At 36.6% G+C, this 21,238-nt stretch overlaps 1 protein-coding gene across 1 annotated transcript in view; it reads left to right on the top strand.

Annotated features, from left to right (window-relative positions):
• The window catches only part of CUBN (cubilin), a 258,176-nt gene that overhangs the window by 21,751 nt on the left and 215,187 nt on the right, over window positions 1–21,238 (top strand). The window contains exons 14-17 of the mRNA XM_058532490.1: window positions 2,028–2,262; window positions 7,994–8,175; window positions 10,238–10,400; window positions 11,455–11,642. Coding sequence (XP_058388473.1) covers window positions 2,028–2,262; window positions 7,994–8,175; window positions 10,238–10,400; window positions 11,455–11,642 — 768 coding nt within the window. The remainder of the gene's footprint in view (window positions 1–2,027; window positions 2,263–7,993; window positions 8,176–10,237; window positions 10,401–11,454; window positions 11,643–21,238) is intronic.

Here is a 21,238-nt window from a genome sequence, read left to right as displayed (position 1 = left end):
ATCCAAGCCCAAGGTTTTAGTGCTTTCCTCCCCAACATTAATTACTCAGACTTTTCCAAATATTTATTTCTCAACCAATTCCTGGACTCATTAAAATAAATTGGTACATCTGAATAGATAAGGTTTTCCCTTGACATCCTGTTAACTTTTTCCGGCAAACTGGTGTTACAGAGGTCATTGTACCAGGCCAGAAAATATTTTTTCTCTTGAGAAGGGAGAAACTCTACAATAGAATAAACTCCAAAATCAATTTCCCAGTGGGCATGGTATGTGAATTTCCTTCCTTCCATTTAGTTCTCATGAATTCTATTTCCTGACATTGAAAACATTTTTCTTTCAAGAAAAAATCATTTTGGGAAAAAATTTTAATATTTTTATTATCAACTTGTAAAAAAATCATGCTGTTTTTCTTGATTATTGTAATTTTATATCTTCTTATCCCCATCACAATTTACATAATATAGTGGAAATTATATAGAAATCAGGATCGTTACATTCATGAACATTTATTTGATTTTCATTGAAATTGCTTCAAGGGCGAAAATGATGTAATGTTGGGTAACAGATCTTAAAAATACCCTAGCACAGAATTTCAAAAATATCCTGATATCCTTTTTCATTAGCTGAATGCTGTTGTGGTTTTGGATCATAATGGAAACTAAATTCAACAGCCTCCTTTTGGTAGCTTCGCTATTTTAAATGATGTTGTCAGTACAAAATCTTTTATATTTCATTAATTACAATACTATATTAAGTCTGCACATTCTAACATTTTAACTTGGAAACACATTTTTGTGTTTATTTTCTCTACTTGTATGCTCAGAACTCTTCATATTACCTTCCATCATTCTCTACTCTTTTTTTTTTTTTTAATTTTATTTATTTATTTCTTCCCCCAAAGCCCCAGTAGATAGTTGTATGTCATAGCTGCACAGCCTTCTAGTTGCTGTATGTGGGACGCGGCCCAAGCATGGCCGGAGAAGCGGTGCGTCAGTGCGCGCCCGGGATCTGAACCCGGGCCGCCAGCAGCGGAGCGCGTGCACTTAACCACTAAGCCACGGGGCCAGCACTCTACTCTTGTTATTAGTGATATCCAACCACCGAAGACTTGCAGACTTTGCACATTGCTACACCATGCCTACTCAGTCTATACCTGAGGTCGTCCATCTGGGCTGGGCATCAGTATCTTGTTGAGAGGTTCAGAGACCTCTAAGGAATCAGCATCTCTGGGGTTCACTGATAAACACCTGTGTGTATGCTACACGCTACAGGTTATTCAGGTGATCAGAGTATAAATTCTTGTGAATGGTAATATTAGTTAGTTAAATTTAATTCAAGGTAGATTTTTCAAATCTCCGATGTGTTTTACTGATTTGGAAGCATTATCAGCTATACATTTGAAGTGTCTTTGTTTAATGGGCTTGACAATTTAATGAAATCTAGGTAAATCTATTTCATTAACCCATTGGATAACAACTCAATGGGTATACAATTTCAGTTATGCTAGATGAGTAAGTTCTAGGGATCTTCTGTACAACATAGTACCTATAGTTAACAATATGATATTGTGCGCTTCAAAATTTGTTAAGAGGGTAGATGTCATGTTGTGTCATTATCACACACACGAAAAGGAGAGACACAAAGAAACTCTGGGGAGTGTTGGATATGTCTATTACATTGTTTGTGGTGGTGGTGTCACAGCAGTTTGCATATGTTCAAACTCATCAAATTGTATGCATTAAATATGTGCAGTTCTTTGCATATCAATTATACCTCAATAAAGCCGTTAAAAATCTATTTCATTAACATTAAGATTTTTTATATATTTTGATATTAGTTGAAGTTAGGTCTAAGCAATTTTTAACAAAAGTCATTTAATATGTGGAATTGTCATATGTATTTGTGGATAATTAGGAAATTATAGCTTTATCTCTTGAAAGCGACTCAATATGAGTGCTTTCTAATTAGTGGGAGAAATGCTTTAGAATTAACATGGAAATGAAAAATTGTGGCCTTTATATTTTCAGGTGCTTCGTATCACTTTCACTTATTTCCAGTTAGAATCAGTGGATAATTGTCCATATGAGTTTCTTCAGATTCATGATGGAGATTCCTCGGCAGCATTTCAACTTGGAAGATTCTGTGGCTCCAGACCCCCTAATGAACTCCTCAGTAGTGACAATGCTCTCTATTTTCATTTCTATTCTGAACATTTAAGAAATGAGAGAGGCTTTACAATAAGATGGGAAACACAGCAACCGGGTAAGTGTAAACATGGAGAAAAATAAAGCAAAATCTTGAGGTTATTAAATTTTCTTGATCAATATTAGACCTTTGGATACATTAGCTGTTTTGAAATCCAGTGATATATAATATTTTTATAAATATTTTAAAATCAAATAAATCTAAAATGAATTGGAATTTCATTTTCAGAGATAAAATAATAAATAATAATAATAAAATATAAGCTCTACTAGTAGATTACCTCAGGGATGTTGTTGAGGACATTGTCCCCTCCTTCACTTAATATTCTTTATCTTAATGACTATTACATAATTTGGTTTTTTTTACTGTTATGTTGGTTTTAGTGTTCTACTTTTCAAATTTTTTACTATGAAAATTTTAAACATATGAAAAAGCTGAGAGAACAGTATACCAAATCTCCAATTCACCCATCAATAAATCTGTGGATCTATTTCTGGAATTTCTCATCTTTTCTGTTGATCTGTTTTTCTATCCTTGTGCCGCATTGGCTTAACTACTGAAGCTGGAAATCTGGTAGCGTAAATCCTCCAACTTTGTTCTTTAAAATATGCTAGATCCTTTACATTCCCATATAAATTTTAGAATAAACTTGTTAATTTCCCCCAACAATCTGCTGGGATTTTGTTGGCATTACATTGAATCTATAATCAACTTGGGAAGAGATGACTTCTTAAAAATATTGACCCTGTCAATCCATGAACATCTCTATATTTAGCTCTCCTTTAATTCGTCTTAGCAATGGTTTATAGATTTCAGTGTTTAATTATTTCACATCTATTGTTAGTTTTTTTCTAGATATTTGATATTTATGCTATGTCATGATATTATTTTTCTAAAACTTCATTTTCCATTTGTTATTAGTGTATAGAAACGTGACGTATTTTTAAAAATATTTGATTGTGAATCCAGCCACATTGCTAAATTCATTCATCAATTTTAATAGGTTTATTTTTTTTGGTAGATTCTTTTGGATTTATCTACATACACAATTATGGTATCTTTGAATAGAGGCTATTTTTCTTTTTCCTTTCCAATCTCTTTTATTTTTTTCCCCTTATTTATTGTCTTGGCTAGGGCACTCGATACAATGCTAAATAAAAATGTAATGGGCATCTTTGTCTTGTTCCCAACCTCATGGAGAAATATTCAATATTTCACCATCGAATATGATGTTTTAGCTATCAGTTTTTGTAGATAACTTTTATCAGATTAAGGAAGTCCTCTCCTAGTCTAATTACTATTGCAGTATAACAAATTACCTGCAAGTTTAGTGTTGTGGAACATTAATCATCTTATTTTGTTTCTGATTTTGTGGACCAGGGACTTGGAAAGGGCTGGACATGACAAGTATCACTTGATCTGTTAAGCAGTACAATCAGATGTTGGCTGGGACTGTAGTCATCTAAAGGCTTAACGGGGCTCGAAATCCGAGATGACTCACTCATATGGCTAACAATGGATGCTGGCTTTTGGAAGAGAGTTCAACCAGGCTGTTGACCTTCTCCTATGGCGGTCTTAGAATAGTGGAACTTCTTTCACGGCAACTGACTTCTCTCAGAGCAAGCATTACAGCCAGGCAGGTGCTGCATGGCTTTTTTTTTTTTTTTTTTGACTTAAATAACACGTTGTGTTATTTCTGCCGTGTTTTTAATTGGTTGAAGCAGTCATAAGCCCACCCAGATTCAAGAGGAGGAGACGTAGACTCCACCTCTCAATGGGAACAGTGTCAAAGAACTTAGGAACATTTTTAAGTCATCACACCTTTTATTTCTAGCTTGCCAAGAATTTTTTTTATCATGAATTGGTGTTGAAATATACTAAATAGTTTTTCTGAATCTACTGAGATGATCATATGGTTTTTATCCTTTGCTTCTGTCATTTTTTCTCTCCCCTCTCCATCTGGGACTCAAGTGACACATATACTAGAGGTTTTGACTATGTCTCATGGCTCTCATATTCTCTATTAGGCCTTCTACAGTTTTCCCCTGTGTACGTGCAGCTTTGGATTCCCATAAAGACACAAGGAAACGCCTGTAAACTTTGGGGGTGCTATTTTCATGGAGCTGCCTTCTCTATAGTACCCTGCTCCAAAATCCCAGCCACTCTAGTCATCCCAAATTCTGAGTTTTGTTTCTTTCACCCAACAAGAACATTGCTGCTGCTTGGGCTCAACTGCCCTGACCTCTAATTTGGGAAATGCACGTGGGGAGAATTCCGAGGTGAACATGGGACTTACCACACGTGCTTCCCTTCTCTCAAAGATTGCAGTCTTTTGCTATTTACTGCTCAATGCCTGAAAACAATAAAGACTAAAACAAACAATAATTCCTTACTATTACCATATCTTAATCCTTGTTCAAATTTTTTTGTTAAAGAAACTGGGAGTATCTCACATTCTGGATTTTGCTGTTTGTATCCCATGTGCCATTTATCATGTCTTAAACTGGTAGTTAGATCAAGAGGTTTGATGAAATTCAAGTTTTTGGGTTTTTTAGCAAAAATAATCACATCAGGAGGTACATGATGTCTGCATGTCTCTTTATTATGACTGTAAAATTGATCAGAGTTTTGATCTTCTCAGCTTGATCTTCCCGTGAAAAAACTTCTCTTTTTACTTTCTCTAATGGTTTTAGCAAGCCTTAGGTTCATTGTTTAGATTAGTTTTTCATTGGGGCTTACAAAATGATGATAGTTTATTTTATCACTTCTTTATTTGTTATCTGGAGTTCTTCAGTGGAGTAGAACTTTCCCATATCAACTTTTTGGTTACTCTCACATATAGATCGTATAGGAAAGGTAGGATAAATGCTTGGTTCTTTCCCTTTTTTTCCAGTTTTCTGACTAATGACTTGGTTCCCTAGCTTTCTCCCAAATGATCAATTAGCTATTATTCCTTTTGATTTTGTTTTGTTTTTGATATCTATGAACTCATATTTTATCATATTCAATATATTTTAACCTGTTCTAGAAATTTTTTATATTAAATTATTCCTTATTTACCTAGTGGGAAAACTTTCAAATTAGTTTCTGAGCCTCTTTGACCCAACTCCAGCTACCTTTGAAAGCTTCCTTGCTTTCTGCTCTGAAAGTTGTTTCAGGATCTTCTTATACATTCACTGTCTCAGGACTGGAACCAATTATTTCTCTAAAGAGTTCTGACTCCTTTAATGGGAAATGGTATTTAGATCCCACACTTTGGGTGCTAGAAGTGACTATTGCTACTAGATGGGTCAAAGAATCTAAATCTTTCAATGGAAAGAACTAGAAAATACTTTTATTATCTTTAAAGAAAAAATTTACCGTATATCCTTGTGATCTTCCATTGGCATACTGAATTACAGGCTTTTTTACTTTATATTTGTACCTCTTTTCTTATACACTAAAAATCTTGGTTCCCAATGACATTAATATATTTCTTATGTACTTAATCTTACTATACACATTTTCAAAATAATAATATTTTGTTGTTACTAATGATAAGATAACTAAAAACCATTTAATATTTCTTGGATATTCTTTTCGTACTTAAGATACATTTCATTTGGGCTGTATAGTCAAATTAAAGTGTTTTATTTTATTTTATTTTTGTAAGGAAGATCTGCTCTGAGCTAACATCCATGCCAATCCTCCTCTTTTTGCTGAGGAAGACTGGCCCTGGGCTAACATCGCTGCCATCTTCCTCCACTTTATATGGGACGCCGCCACAGCATGGCCTGACAAGTGGTGCATCGTGCTCACCTGGGATCCGAACCCGGGCCGCCAGCAGCGGAGCGCGAGCACTTAACCGCTACGCCACGGGGCCAGCCCAAATTAAAGTGTCTTAAAGTCTCAGAATATTTCTACTCGTGGTTAAACTATTAGCTCAACATAGTTATTTCATTTGTTTTATTTTGCTTGTGATTTTAAAGATTTTTTTTCATTTTTATTGAATTTTACTTTATAATCATGTAAAACGTATTCACGCTTCCAAAACCAAATCAAAATGCATGGTAGGTTTAGAGAAGTCCAGCTGCCATCCTGTCCCTTCCACCCTGTTCCTTTCCTCTTCCAGAGGTAACAATTCTTATTAGTTTTAGATTTATCCTTCCATTTAAAAAATATAAACAAATAATCACATATAATCGTATTTTTCCCTTTCTTAGATAAAAGGTAGCAAACCATGGACACTGGTTTGTTGTTTGCTTTTTCACCTCACATATCCTGGAGATTACTCATAACTGGAGCATAGCTGGCCATTATGTGGCTATCTCATTGTCTATTCAGTCAGTACACTATGGATATTTGGCTTGTTTCCAGTCTTTTGGAATTCCAAGTTGTGCTGCAACAAAGTGCCTTGTGAATTTGTCTTATTGCATTTTTGCAAATGTATCTTTGGAATAGATTTCTAAAGGTAGGATTGCTTGGTCAAAAAATAAATGCCTGAGTTTTGACTAGATATTGCCATAGTCTCTTCCGTAGGAGTTGCACCATTTTGCATTCTCATCAGCTATATAGGAAAGCGCCTAATTCCACACAGCCTCACCAGTAATTTGCTTTCAAAATTCTGGATTTTTATCATTCTGAGAATAAGAAACAGTGTCTCAGTGAAGTTTTTATTTGTGCCTCCCCTATTATGAGTGAGGTTGAACATCTTTTCATATGTATGAAGGACATTTGATTTTTTTCAGTGAACTCTCTCTTTATATCTCTATTCTTTTTAGAAGGTTTTCAGATATTAGGGATATTAACGCTTTGTCTGTATTATACATTGCATTGTTCCCAGTTTATCATTAACATTTTACTTTGCTTATGGTGTTATAATTTTTTTTTTGGTGTTTTAATTTTTTTACCAGTGTGCTAATTTTTTAAATACTAAGTTTTAGAAAATTTCTCTTCCTCTGAGCAATAGAGATGTTTTCTCATTAGGCACAGTGAGAATACTGTAACTAATTTGTTTCACTTTTTGCCTTGGCAGCAAAGCTTTTGTTTGAATAACCTGCATAGCTATGTAAATCTCATATCTTGCATATCTGAAATGTCACCTTATTTAACTTTTTTCTAATTTATATTTACTGCAGCCTAGATTTTTCTTTAGTATTTCTATTTTTCGATCTTATAAGCCACCACAGATTCTTTGTTAAATAAATGTGGGTATTAATAAAGAAAAGATTCTTCCAGTCACAGACATGCCACTTTAGGGTGCTGATGGGGTGTAATGGAGGTGGTAGTGGACTAGGTGTCAGAAAACCTGGCCCAGTGCCTCACTTGCTCTATTCCTGAGTAGGTGGCTCAACCTCCATAAACATTTGAATTTCCTCATTTATAAAATAAATGGTTTAACTACATTATAGTGTTAAGAAACCTTCTCAAATGAAAATTATGTAGCGCTTAACTATTCTAATGTATAAAATGATCTGGTTTGTTCAAAGACATAGGGGCTGACAGAAGTTCCAGAATTTTTTAAGAGTTAATATACAGAAATTAATCTCTCTCAAAGTGAAAAAAATGAATCTATCATCCCATTATTCATCCCTCAGACAGTTCAGCACTATGTTTTAAACCATATCACCATACGATGACTGATAAGTACAGAGCTCAACACATGGGTGATTCATTTATTTGTATCAATTGGTACTCCTAGATTTATGATTTTATCAAACTGGAAAACCTAAAGTCTGCTTAATTTACTAGGGTGTCCAAAACTGCACTTGTATACGAAGGTAAAGGTATTTTTTTCCTCTTATTTTAGAGTGTGGAGGTGTATTGACTGGTACTTATGGTTCTATTAAGTCTCCGGGATATCCTGGAAATTATCCCCCAGGAAGAGATTGTATCTGGAAAGTTATAACCAGTCCTGACCTCCTGATTATATTTACTTTTGGGACCTTGAGTCTGGAGCACCATGAAGATTGCAGCAAAGATTATCTTGAGGTAAACAATTGCATTTAGATAGAACTTACCACGATATGATTAGAACTCAGGGAACTATGGTTTGGTGATACATGAGGATGACCATAATTTTTTAACAATAGTTACCTGTATTCTTCAATAGGCAACCAATGTCTAAGCTTTCTATCTTCCTGTTCTTACTCGTGCCAGCTGTTGCTTTTTCTTCTGGGTTCTATTTGAATCTGGGAAACAGACTACCTTGCCTTCCTCTGTCATTTCCTGGAAGCCCAGTCCCCCAACATGTGAATAGCAGAATGAATGAAATAAACACTCAATAATGGCTATCTTGTCCAATGCAGATTCAAATCTTCAGTTGTCTATGGTAAACTAACAAGGTGTTTCACAAGTTGACTATAGTATTCCATGAAGAAAAATAACATAATAGCGAATATGTTGAAATGGATTGCTAAAGGGGAGCCTTGCTGGAATATATTGATAATTGTCATTGGAAAGAGGAGAGTCAACCTGTGCCCCTCCTACTTACCATTAGTAAAAGATTAAAGTGTGGAAGAGGAAAAAGGCTGTATATTCAAATGCCATAAGCATATAAGTATATTAAAAATGTTGCTCTCTGTTGTAGACGGGAAAGATCATTCAGAAGTTGAGTTATTATGTTCTTCCTGTCTTGTTTATCACTGTAAATTTCTGTACCCCTTGCAGTAGTGATAAAATGCAATATGCTTCTCCAAGTCTATTAGGAAAGAATGGAATGCTATGGAATTATTCATAAAGGATAGGAGGGTGTGGCTGTCAAACAGGGATCTTCACAAATTAAAGTCATAAGTAATTTAGCAGTTGTAATGGATCTGAAACCTTTGGGAATGACTGGAAGATCTACCTCTCCCTGAAATATTTCAGCAAGATAATCTTTTAAATGTTGACATTAAAGTAAATTTTCTTGAAATTAATTTCAATAAATTCCATCAAATTAAAATTGGAGCCACTTTTTTCATTTCTATGTATTAATTCCTGGATACATGTATAATAGAAAGTGTCATTCATTCTGATAATACTGAAATGCCTCTCATTTCTCAGCAATATTTCAAAGAACTAGCTAAATATAGGAATAAAGTAATGCTGCCTTATAACTTTGCTACCAATAGAAAAAATAATTTGAGTAGACAAAATTGGTCATATTAAAATATCATTTAGTTCATTGATACCTTGGCGTTCTATATAGTACAGAATTTTCAGTTACAACAGAATTATAGAGAGGTTGATATGATTTTTTTGTGTGTGTGTGAGGAAAATCAGCCCTGAGCTAACATCTGCCAATCCTCCTCTTTTTGCTGAGGAAGACTGGCCCTGGGCTAACATCTGTGCCCATCTTCCTCCACTTTTTATGGGACGCCGCCACAGCATGGCTTGACAAGCGGTGCATAGGTGCGGGCCCAGGATCCGAACCAGCGAACCCGGGGCCGCCGCAGTGGAGCGCGCGCACTTAACCGCTTGTGCCACCGGGCCGGCCCGATATGATTTTTTAAGAGATTAAAAACCAACAATTAGAAAAGCTTTCTAAGGTCAGATCTTCATTATTGCAGTACTTAATTAATATTAAAGTGCACTTTTAAAATTCGTTTAACTGTCTTTATGTTGCATCTAATCTGACTTCACCTCCTTTTCCCCTTCTGATCCTCCTGAATCCCTAGACCAAATTGTGAATCAATTGACGTTGCTGGCATTCCTTCTTCTGTTTTCTTTGCATATATTCATTTTCTTCTTCTAGATCACTAGAAATTTATCATTTCAAAACAAAAATCTTGCAGGGGGTGGGGGGACTTAGGAAAGAAAACACTGAGAAAAATTCATGAGAAAAATGCAATAGCCTCAGAATTAAAATTCAGACAGAAGGTAAGGCATCAGGAATGATGGGAGGAGACCCCCCCTTTACTGAAGCCCAAATGTGTGTTAGATATAGATGTGATAGGAAAACCTCCCAGAGCCACACTTTTAAATGACGGGTTTTCTAAAGTTAATGTTCAAAACGACTGGGTTTATTAAAATCTGACCACTTGGAGCTTAATGATTCATTCTTTTGTTTTAGATTCGAGATGGTCCTTTGTATCAGGATCCCGTTCTTGGGAAATTCTGCACCTCTCTCTCTGTCCCACCACTGCAGACTACAGGTCCCTTTGCCAGAATTCATTTCCATTCTGACAACCAGACTAATGACCAAGGCTTCCATATCACCTACTTAACAACACCTTGTAAGTAACCTGATAACTGGGAGCTTAATATAAATGTGAAAGACAGTGCTATGCTTATAGCTGTTTTATATTTTAATGTGAGGCTGCAGATGACTGACTGACTTAGACTAATAATATCTTTCTAAGGATTTCTCTTACAGCTCCAGATTTTTTCTCTACCTTCCCAATGTTCTATTATTAATGGTACAATAGCCCTCTATCCCTAAATTATGAGATCCGCACTAGATAGATATGTGCAAGGCACCTAAAATTAAATAATTCAGATATCAGTTCCCTAGATCTTATTCAACCTTTTGTTGTGAGAGATGTTGTTCATGAGAGAAATGCAGTCTATCTTAAGATATATCAGATTTTATAGCTATTATGCCTTTAATTGGCATTGATGCCTTAAAACCAACCAAGAGCCAAGGACGAAATGTTCTATGATTTTTATTTCAGGGCTGTAGAGGATTTTGTTCTTACTAGTACATCATTGTGCCCTGATGGGAATTCACAGAAAAACACCTTTTCAGTCTTAATATCAGGAAAAATATCCATGAACATCTTTTTACTGGTCCCCTTTCTCTACTTACTTTGGCTTCCGGCTGAATCTGCAGCCGACCTTCTGTAATTTGTGTAGTCCATACGTGTTTTCCGAGCATGTCAACTGTCCCCTGAGCAACCTTGCTATTCTGCAGTCATTATCCCTTTAATCTGATTCATTTTTCTAGTTGTATATTTTATTTTGTTATGTATATTTTACAAACGGCCTCAAATCTTTTTGTAATGAAGGAGAGCATAAATGTATTTTAAAAGCAATTTGTAGAGAAGGGTGGCAGATTGGAAGTTAGATTGTACGCCTCTATATCTGTTTCTTTAGTCACTACATGAACGTCCCACAAAGACACACCAAACTGAACATCTATAATTAGAGGCACAAGCCTATACAGGGTGAAAAAAGTGGGTATATGATTGGGGGTGTGTGTGTACATTTTTAAAAATTGTATCCTACACCTTGGAGCTAGAGGAATGGCCATCCACATGACCTTTCCCTTCTCTTCTCTGTTCTCGTTAGCGGATCTGCATTGTGGAGGGAACTACACAGACCCAGAGGGTCTTCTCTCTGCTGACTTGTCTGGACCTTTCACTCACAACGGACAATGTGTCTATATTATAGAGCAGCCCTTGGGAGAACAAATAGAGGTCAACTTCACTTCCGTGGAACTGGAAGGCCAGAGTGGCTGTTCTCAGAGTTACATTGAGGTAACTTTTACTACTCAGTGGTGCTCAGATGATTATCAACATTTTTATACTCTGTAGAGCAGTGGTCTTCAAATGGTTGTTGGGCCAGCAGCATCCAGAGCACCTCGATGACTCGGATGTTAGAAATGCAATTCTGTACCCTATCCCAGACCTACTGAATCAGAACTTCTAGGAGTAGGCTCAGCAATCTGTGTTTTAACAGACCCCCTCCCGCCCCCGGTGATTCTGATGCAAGCTAGAGTCTGAGAACAACTGTTCTAGAGAGTATGAAAGAATTTGCCAAAAATAGATCTATAGATGGCGAGCAGGAGATTGTTAATGGAACAGCAAAGGTCAACAATGAAAGCTAAGACTAGAAATACATGGTAATGCTAAATTACAAGCTATTAAACTGAGCCTTGATAACAAAGGCAAATGGAAATAAGTAAGACTAATGGGATTTATAATAGGATACAGATTTCAGAGATTGTCCAGGACAATTTTATATGTGAAGAAACCCAACCCAGAGAAGTGAAAGGATTTGCCCAGGTGAGCTAGCTAGTCAGTGGCAAGTTAAGTTAAAGCATTGAATAATTCTTGTTTTAGAGTTTAGGTTTTTATCCTTCGTTAGTTCTGCTTGCTCTCTTTCAGAAAACTTCAACTCTGATTTAAGTGTGTGTAATGGTTATAATCATAAGAATATCCAAAACAAAAAAGCAGTTTTTGTTTGCCTGGCCTGGTATTTCTTTTGCTTAGTTATTGGTCAAACCACAAATTAAAGTGTTGAGCAAGAGAAACAAAACACTTTTTGTTGGGCACAATCATTTTATATAAACTCAGAGACGCATCGTCAATTTTGTTTGCTTATGTAAATGAGAACATTCATTTTTCCAGGAAAAACCTATGTAACCTCTTGCCCTCTTACCTCCTTCACATGAGGAGAGAGTAAGCATAGAGTTTTAGTGTAAGGTCTGGATTTAGCTGAAGAATGAAGAAATGCATTGACCATGGCACCACAGCAATATCTTTTTTAATCCAGAGATTTTTATCTCAGATGGTGAGGTAAATGTGTTTATTCATTCAATGTATGTTTTCTAAAGTCTCTTATAAAGTACGTTAAAGTTTTACACTATGGAGCAATCTTAGGTATTTTTATGTATATAAAAATTAAATTTCCAACATCTGTTTTTTACTTTGAGAACAGTAAAAATAGCTCACACTTAGAGTTCTTGCTATGTACCAGATGCTAGTCTAAGACTTTAAAATACTATAATAAATTAAGTAGAGAATTATTACTGTCTTCTTATTGTCTTTCGAGATATGGTACGTGCTTTACATGAGTTAATTCATTGAACCTTCACTATAACCGTTGTTATTCCTATTTTGATATTGGGAAACTGAGGCCCAGAGAAGTTGTTACTTGCCCATGGTTACTTGTCTGGGGAGTGCTGGAGCTGCACATTGAATTTAGTAGTTCCAGTTGTACTATCCTCTGATAAGAACAGAAATGCAATAGTGTAGCTATGACTATAAAAGCTGGCTCACCTTCCCTAAGGAGGAAGCTCTCATGAATTTCCCAATTCCATGCCTGGCTCCCTGGTCACAGGACTATAACGTGGAACCATGCACAGTATTTTTCTCAGATAGGCAAAAATGTAACTCTAATTTTCAGGGAAACCTGAGTACCTTTCTATTAGACTCTTTACGGTGGTTCTAAAGCCCCTAAGGCACCATCAGAGCATCTGGAATGACCTGTCCTCTCTGGCTTTGCAGTGCACCGTAGTTGAATTTCAATAAAGAGTTACATGAACTCTGCTGCATTGTTCTGAAAAGTTATCAGAAAAAAAAAAATCATAAAACTAGCATTGAAAGATTCAGCTTTGAAAAACAGAATGGCAGAATATTTTGCAGCCAGAATGGGGTTGGAGTTAATTCATCTAAGTTCTTATTTTAGTTCAGTCATTTGATGACTATATAATCTTGGACAATTCTTTATCTGATGCTTCAGTTCCTTTCCAAAACATGCCCTACCTATTCTTCCAAGCTTTGTGAGGATAAATCAAGGAAATGAATGATAAAAGAAGCTTGAAGAATTAAAAACATACAAATGCAAGGTTTTCCCAGGCTGAGTTTCCAACTCCTGTCTTGAACTTAGTTCCGAGAGAGCCGATAAGACCCTTTCATAGTTGGCCATTGAAGTACCATCATTCTGATGTGCACACATACCCACAAAGTCTTTATCAAATTTCCCTCAAGGGTGGTTGATGGAAAAAATAAAAGAGCTCTATTATTAGAAGGACAGGTATAGTGATTTGAATAATTGAAGAGACTTTTCTATTATATTCTTGACCGTCCTAAAGGAATATAACCAATTGATTTGTAGAATTTTAGCACCAGCAAGGGCCTCAGAGGTCATCTAATCCAAATACTTAATTCTACAAATGAGGAAACTGAGGTCGTAAAGGTCAAACTCTAGTTATTGTCAGATTAGGATTTAAATATACCTACACAAGATTCTAAATAGATGTATATTGACTCAGATCAAAGTTCTTGCCATTAAATCATATCTATCTATTTGGAAAATTTATGAACTAAGCACATTTTTTTAAAAGTACATCCACTTCTTTTTACGTCCTTTAGACAGTGGGCATGAAAGAAAGTGATACTGGGACCAAATTCAAATGACATTATTATGACTCAGTATATTGCTCCCCAAAATGGTGGTTTCATTTTTAAAAGGTATACCTAAAAAGTGAAACGTTTAAGCAAAGGAATAAAAAAAAAGAGTAATGATATTTCAGATACATTAGAGTTTGGAGGGGAGTTGACTTTGCCATTTACTAACTCTGTTTATGAGAGAGAGAAGACCACCCAAAATTTTAGAAAGAATGAAGAACAGATAGAGAATTCTAGAGAGATGTGGGAGAATGATAATAGGGAATTTTCTTTTGAGTGTGAATAGATGCACTCCTAAGAATCCCAAATCTCTTCATTATGTGGTTCTAGATGCCTTGTTGCCATGTGAATATATCCTTTACATGAAGATTAAGATACCATTGCCTAGTGTATCTCTTTCATGTATAGTATGGTTTTGAAAGACTTACTTTTTGCTTGGTAAGAGAGCTCTATAAACATTTATTTGAGAATAAAATTTGACTACAACAGATAATAAATGTGGTATCACCCAGACCCAGTGTACCATATCTTTCTTTTCCTTTTTTAACAAGAAGCATACATTTATGTATTAATTCTTGGATTTATATCTCTCTCAACTAAGTTTTCTATTTCTAAAAACACACATTGCCCCTGGGTGATGTGATGTGGCTGGTAACAAAAGAATGAGTATAGCAAGAAAGATCAACTGTTAGTTCCTCTGTTTTTGTCTGAGAGAGCTTTTACATTGTACAGAACTCTTGAATGAATGTGACAGAAGCTTCTTTTCAGAATATAAAGCAGCACCTCTCATTAATATTTCATAAGTGATTTAAGCCATCAGAACTCTGAGTGATGGGCACACAAGGTAGTAATGAAAGTTTAATTTTTAATCACAGAGAATGCAAGTAGTAGGCTGAATAATAATTTCAGAAGCCTTTATGATGCTAAGGCCAGAGCTTGAAATGGGATGTGGAAGGAAATATATAATAAGATTGTTCACCCCACAAAATCTCCTTGAACAATCCCGAATCATCTGTCCCCTCGCGTCCCTCAGACTCTGGGTAAGTGGGAAGGGAACACTGCACGATAGACTGATAAGCAAAGGGGAAGGAGAAACTATCTTCTGGGGAAACAGGAGGGTTTCTGGGGAAGTTGTTCCTTCTCAAAAGTGGAAAGCAAACAAAAATCAATGGCATAGAAAAACCGAAAACTATAATTAATACGATAGGGAGAAGTAAGTTACGTTAAATTTGGTTTCTGAAATCTAGGGAATGTATGCCTATTCTACAAGTGTCATTGAAAGACAAATTAATCGTATTTTAAACCTCTTGCCAACCCCAGAAAATTCACAAAGCAGAAATTGTACACATATCTCTTTACTATGCAGTGCAACTAGAAATTATCGATGAAAATTTTTAAAATGCCCAACTACTTGGAAATCTATAAACTCTCTCCTACCTAATTACTGGATTAAGAAAGGAAATAGAAAATGAAATGAAAGACAGTATAGAAAATAACAAAGAGAAAATGCTGTATCAACACCTGGGAGACATGATGAAACTCAACTTCCAGATAAAATCTTTAAGATTTTAAAGAAAGAACCAAAAAAATTGGGAGAGTGGGAGAGTACAATAAGCCGCAACCCTGAAGATCTATCTTCCCTCTGAACCTTTTATCACCTCTCTCCTTCCCTCTATTCCCACCCCCACCACTCCCAGCCGGCCCTGCACAGCATTCCCACATCTCCACGTCTTTAGATGAATTCAAATTCACAAAGGACTTCCTTTCTCTCTGTTAGACATTGAAGCTATTCAGCTCCAGCCTTGGGGTTGGTTGAGGGAGGGCTATGACTTTTGATCTGCCTGAACATACTTGTTACCCTCAAGGGGACGTACTGGCCAGTCTCATGGCTGTGAGTCACACAATAATTCTTAAGGGTATAAACCCAAATGGCGGAGAAGGAATAAGACCTCTGACCACTGAAGCCGGAATGTAACAGCACAAGCAAACACACCAGAATAGGCTGAGGACTGAGGAGTATTGTTTTCCAGTTAAGTACATGTTGAAATTAATTTTAGTTCAGAGAAATATCTTTCCAGAGGTGGCAGGAAAAAAAGGAAACGGGGAGATGTTCAATAGTTTGCATTCTTCAGCATATTGGATTTGGGGTTTTGGCAGAGACTAGAAACACTTGGTTAGTTTCTTAGCTCTGTTGTGGTCAACACAGTTTTTCCACAATTACTTGGCCGTCCTGGTGCTTTTTAATGAAGTGATAAAATATGCCATTGCTCAGGTGAAATTATTCTACAGGTAGGTGTAGTGGGAGCCAGGAAAAAGACTGAGATGGTAGAATCACCTAGTTTTGGAGTTGCAAGAGGTTGTATAGAATAGATTCTTCCTGTATGTGAAGGAGTTGTGTGCTCCCATGGAGACCAAAAACCTAATGGAACAAGTGAGATGGAGAGCAGTAAGTGAGAAGAACAGGTTATGGAAAGGGCAGCAATGAAGAACGCTACAGACTATTAGGGCAAATGGAGAGGAGGCCAGTACTCTCTGATAGAAATGAAACCAGTATTGCAAGGAAACATGATAAAGGACTTCAACTCTGTTTTACTAACGGCAAGATATTTAACATCAGTAAACCTCAGTTTCCTCATCTGTAATAGGAATAGTAATATTACTCTTCTCACAAGGACTAAAAGAGGTCATTCATTCGTTTATCTATTCATTCTCTAAATATTTATCAAACAACTTAGATGCCAGGCACTGTGCTAGGGGATGGGTGTGTAAAATAGATATTAAAGAACTAACTACAAAACAGAACTACATAATTTCAAGTTGGAAAAAGTATTGGGAAAGAAAGAAACAGTCCTCTGAGAGAAAATAACAGAGCTAATGGCTTTAGTTGAATGGTCAGAGGTAGCTTCCCTAAGGATGTCACATTTTGGGTCTGAAGATGAGAAGGAAGAAGCAACGCAAAGAGCCAAGAGAAGGAGGATTCCAGGTAGAGGGGCCAACATAGCCAGAGAGACCGATTTGAGAAAAAACTTGAAAATATGAAAATAGACTAGTATGGTTGGAATCACAAAGAAGAAAAAGAGAGAAACAAGATTTGGGCAGGAGCTAGATCTTGTAGAGCTTTGCAGATGGAAGTAAAGAACTTAGCTTTGCTAAACAAAAAGGAAAACAATCAGACTGTTCTTAGCTCAGTGCCTAGCACGCCAGTGAATGAATACTACAAGTTAACATAATGATGGCTCTGACGATGATGATGGGGCGGAGAAGAGATCGGAGGAGAAGAGACATATTGGAGTTTGCAATCATGTAGGAACTTACTTCTAGGTAAAACTAGACGAATATGCCTGATTTTAGAAATGCAGATTTAAAAAAAATCAGGCGAAGGCTAAGTTTACTCTATTGATAGAGATATTAGAAGTGGCACTGTTTCGTGGGGCATAAAAAGCTTTAAAATTTCAACTATGAAATCATGAAATGTAATAATGAATAACAAAGGATGATAACCTAAGAAAATAATTTTTAGTTCCCGTCTGACTTCTCTCGTCTCTTATCCCTCACCCTTTATTTTGTCTCATTTGGTGGGGCCACATCCCCCTCCTGTGCCCCCAGATTAACCCAGGCTGGTCTCCAGGATCAAGTCTTTATTTAGCTAAGGGGCATTTCAACCTGAAGCTCACATCACAAAAAGCCACATGTGAAACACTACTGTATGGTTGGGTCCATACTGTACGGACCAAGCCTAAGTGCTGGCATATTTGGTTTGCTTTGAATTAAAATTTAATACTTAGGGCCGGCCCCGTGGCTTAGCGGTTAAGTGCGCGCGCTCCGATACTGGCGGCCCAGGTTCGGATCCCGGGCGCGCACCGATGCACTGCTTCTCCGGCCATGCTGAGGCCGCATCCCACATACAGCAACTAGAAGGATGTGCAGCTATGACATACAACTATCTACTGGGGCTTTGGGGGGATAAAAAAAATAAAATTATTAAAAAAAAATTTAATACTTAAAATAGAGTTTTGAAATTGTTATATAAAAACAAATCTGGATACATAGCAGATACAAACAAGTGAGCACACGCATTAAGATGTGGCTTTAGGACTTGATCCATTCCAGATGTTAAAGCTTACTACTGACTGGGCTCTAGATCTCACACTTAAAATTTCATATAAACAGTGTTTTTCAGCCCAGTTAATTTTAGCTCTTTCTACAGGAAATAGTTTCTTTATAAGAACTCTGTTCTTTTATTTTTTGTTTTTTGTGACTAGTTTCTCTTCAGGAACTAGTTCAATCTGATGAATGTAAAAATCAGAAGCCATTTGTGCTATTCCATTGGCCAAAAATTGTGGGTCACAAGTTATGTATTGGGTCTCTGGGCCTGAAACAATCAATGTTTGTTGGATGAATAAGGCAAGTGATGAAAACTCTGGGCCTGGTCCTCAGAACACTAGAATTTTAAATTAGTTGTCATTTCTTTGCAAATGTGATCCTCTATAAAGAATGAATTTGATGTGACACCGCCGCAAGTGACCATGGCATGGCTTCACCTGACTTTTTAAGAAAAACTCTTTGTTAATACAAACCAGGTTCAAATACAAGTCATCTTTCTCTAGGTTATGCTGCAACAACAATAAAACAAATCAAAAACAGTAACAAAAAATTTTTGTGGCTTACAACAAGTACATTTATGCTTTGCTCATGTTAACATGTTGGTTTTGGGTCAGTGGCAGCTCTGCTGATCTGTTCCCTGTCCCATCTGTCTCTGGGACCCAGGCTCTTGGTCTTGGGAGGGGGGAAAGTAAAAGATGGTTGAATCATGCAGTGACTCCCAAAGCTTCTACTTGGAAATTGGTACCTCACTTCTGCTCAGATTCTGCTGGGCAAAGCAAGACCTATGGCCAAGCCCACAGTCAATGGGAGGGATTAGTATTAATTCTGCATGGGGAGGCATCACAAGTCACATGGCAATGAGCAGAGATGTTCAGTCCTCTTACAAGGAGGGATGTGAATAATTAGGAAAAATAATACAGTCTATCTCAGTGCACAAGCACAAAGGAAGATTTTTCTTGGGGTGGCGGGAGAAGGGTGCGAATTCACAAGTCCTAGAATATTGAATGCAGGATGTGCTGCAACAGTATTTGGGGTCACTTTAGAGCATTTGATGAATTCTAGTTGAACATCTCTTTCAAATACGTTGTGGTTAAGGTATCGCCGTGTCTGAGATCAGGGAGAATATAGGCTTTCAGAATTATTAAGGTTTCATTTCCACAGAGAGAGAAACGCAGCCAAAATCAATTGTACTTCTCGGGTTAGGGCCCTTGAGCCCTATAAGTTCCTTTTAAAACATTTGGACTGCAGCTGCCTTTCTCCTTGCTCAAGTCCTTGAATTTTGTTAGTGAGGCCCAGGGGAACGGCCCAGTTAGTTGGCTCTGATGCTATTTGGCTGTTTTTCTTTCTTCTTGTCATCTTCTAATGGGCAAAATAGAAAAGAGAGACTCCAATCTTAGCAGAAGAGAATGGAACCCTGGAGAATTAGAGAGCAGGAAGATATTTTACTCCGTGTTTCATTCTTTATGGTTTCCAAGAATTGTAGTATATGTCTGCATTTCTAATAAAAATGGAACCGTCATACCATGCCTTAAAAGTAACAAATCAACAAGCATTTTTCAAATGCATGTTGGCAAAGTTCTATGTTAGATGCTGAAGATGATACAGAAATTTTCTCTTCCCTGAGAAATTTGCTGTTTGGTTAGCATAACTTTACGACAGTGTGTGAAATTTGTGTTACGGCTCACGGAAAAGAACTGGTTGGGTATGAATCAGGGGAGAGGCATGTGATTTTTAATGTGTGTGTAAGACTCTGTCATATGGCTGTACCATAGTTTAGTCACCCTCCTATTTTTAGACATTTGGAATATATTCAGTTCTTGCTATTACAGAACATACTTCGATATGGATCCTTGTGTGTCTTTGCCTGTCTCTCAGATGATTTCCTTGTGTTACAACGTTCAAAGTGGAGTTACTGGGTCCAAAACTATGAACATATTTAAGACTCCTGATAGATATTGTCAAATTATTTTCCAGAAATTTATACATCTGCCAGATACGGATGGAAGTAACTGTGTTACCATATCCCCACTAGCTTTGAGTATCATATTTATAAAATTTTCCTTTTTATAGCCCATTCCCTTTGGCCTGGATAATCTTTCAAATTCAGCTTGAAGTTTATTTCCGCTTAGAAATATTCCATAATCCCCTGTAAGAGTTTGGACTTTTTGGTTAACTCAAAGTTTCTCTACACTTTAAGACCTTTTGTGTCACCCTTTGAGTATCCTGAAGTGAAATTCATACATGATATAACCTCACTACACACATTATGTAAAAAAATATAAAGTTGTAAGTATAAGATTTAGGAGAAATAAAGTAAAGAAAAAAAATATATATATATTTATTTCAGGATGTTAAAAGCCTGGGCAAGCTGTACTTGAAGACAGAATGAAGTAGTAAGTTATTTGCTCCCTGAATCACTCTGAATGCCACAGCACAAACACAGGCTGACATGGTTGTGTGGGTTGGTGACAAATTTTCTGAAATGGTGACCAACTCTTGGCAGATTTCCAGGCAAAAAAGAAAAAAAGAACTCCTTTCTATTTACACTCTGTTTGTAATTCTGGAAAATCCAGTGGGTATTAAAATTGGGCAAAATTGTTTTGTGTTTAGTATGTAGAATAGAGCTAGATTTTACATTTAGTAACAGAACTGTCACTTTTATGAAGGCCACACAGGACGTAGGAGAATTCTTGTTGCGGGTGGCTGTCTCTCACATTTCAGGGTGTTTAGTATCTTTGGTCTCCAGCCACTAAATGCCGAGAGTGCCCCACCACGATTGGGTTAATAATTAAAATAAAAACAAAAAGTGCCTTCACAGATTTCCAAAATGCCTAATT

This window comes from Diceros bicornis, chromosome 36 (assembly GCF_020826845.1).
Source record: "Diceros bicornis minor isolate mBicDic1 chromosome 36, mDicBic1.mat.cur, whole genome shotgun sequence".
NCBI lineage: Eukaryota > Metazoa > Chordata > Mammalia > Perissodactyla > Rhinocerotidae > Diceros > Diceros bicornis.
The sequence above is the reverse complement of the archived record's forward strand: the minus strand, read 5'-3'. Positions and strand labels throughout refer to the sequence as shown.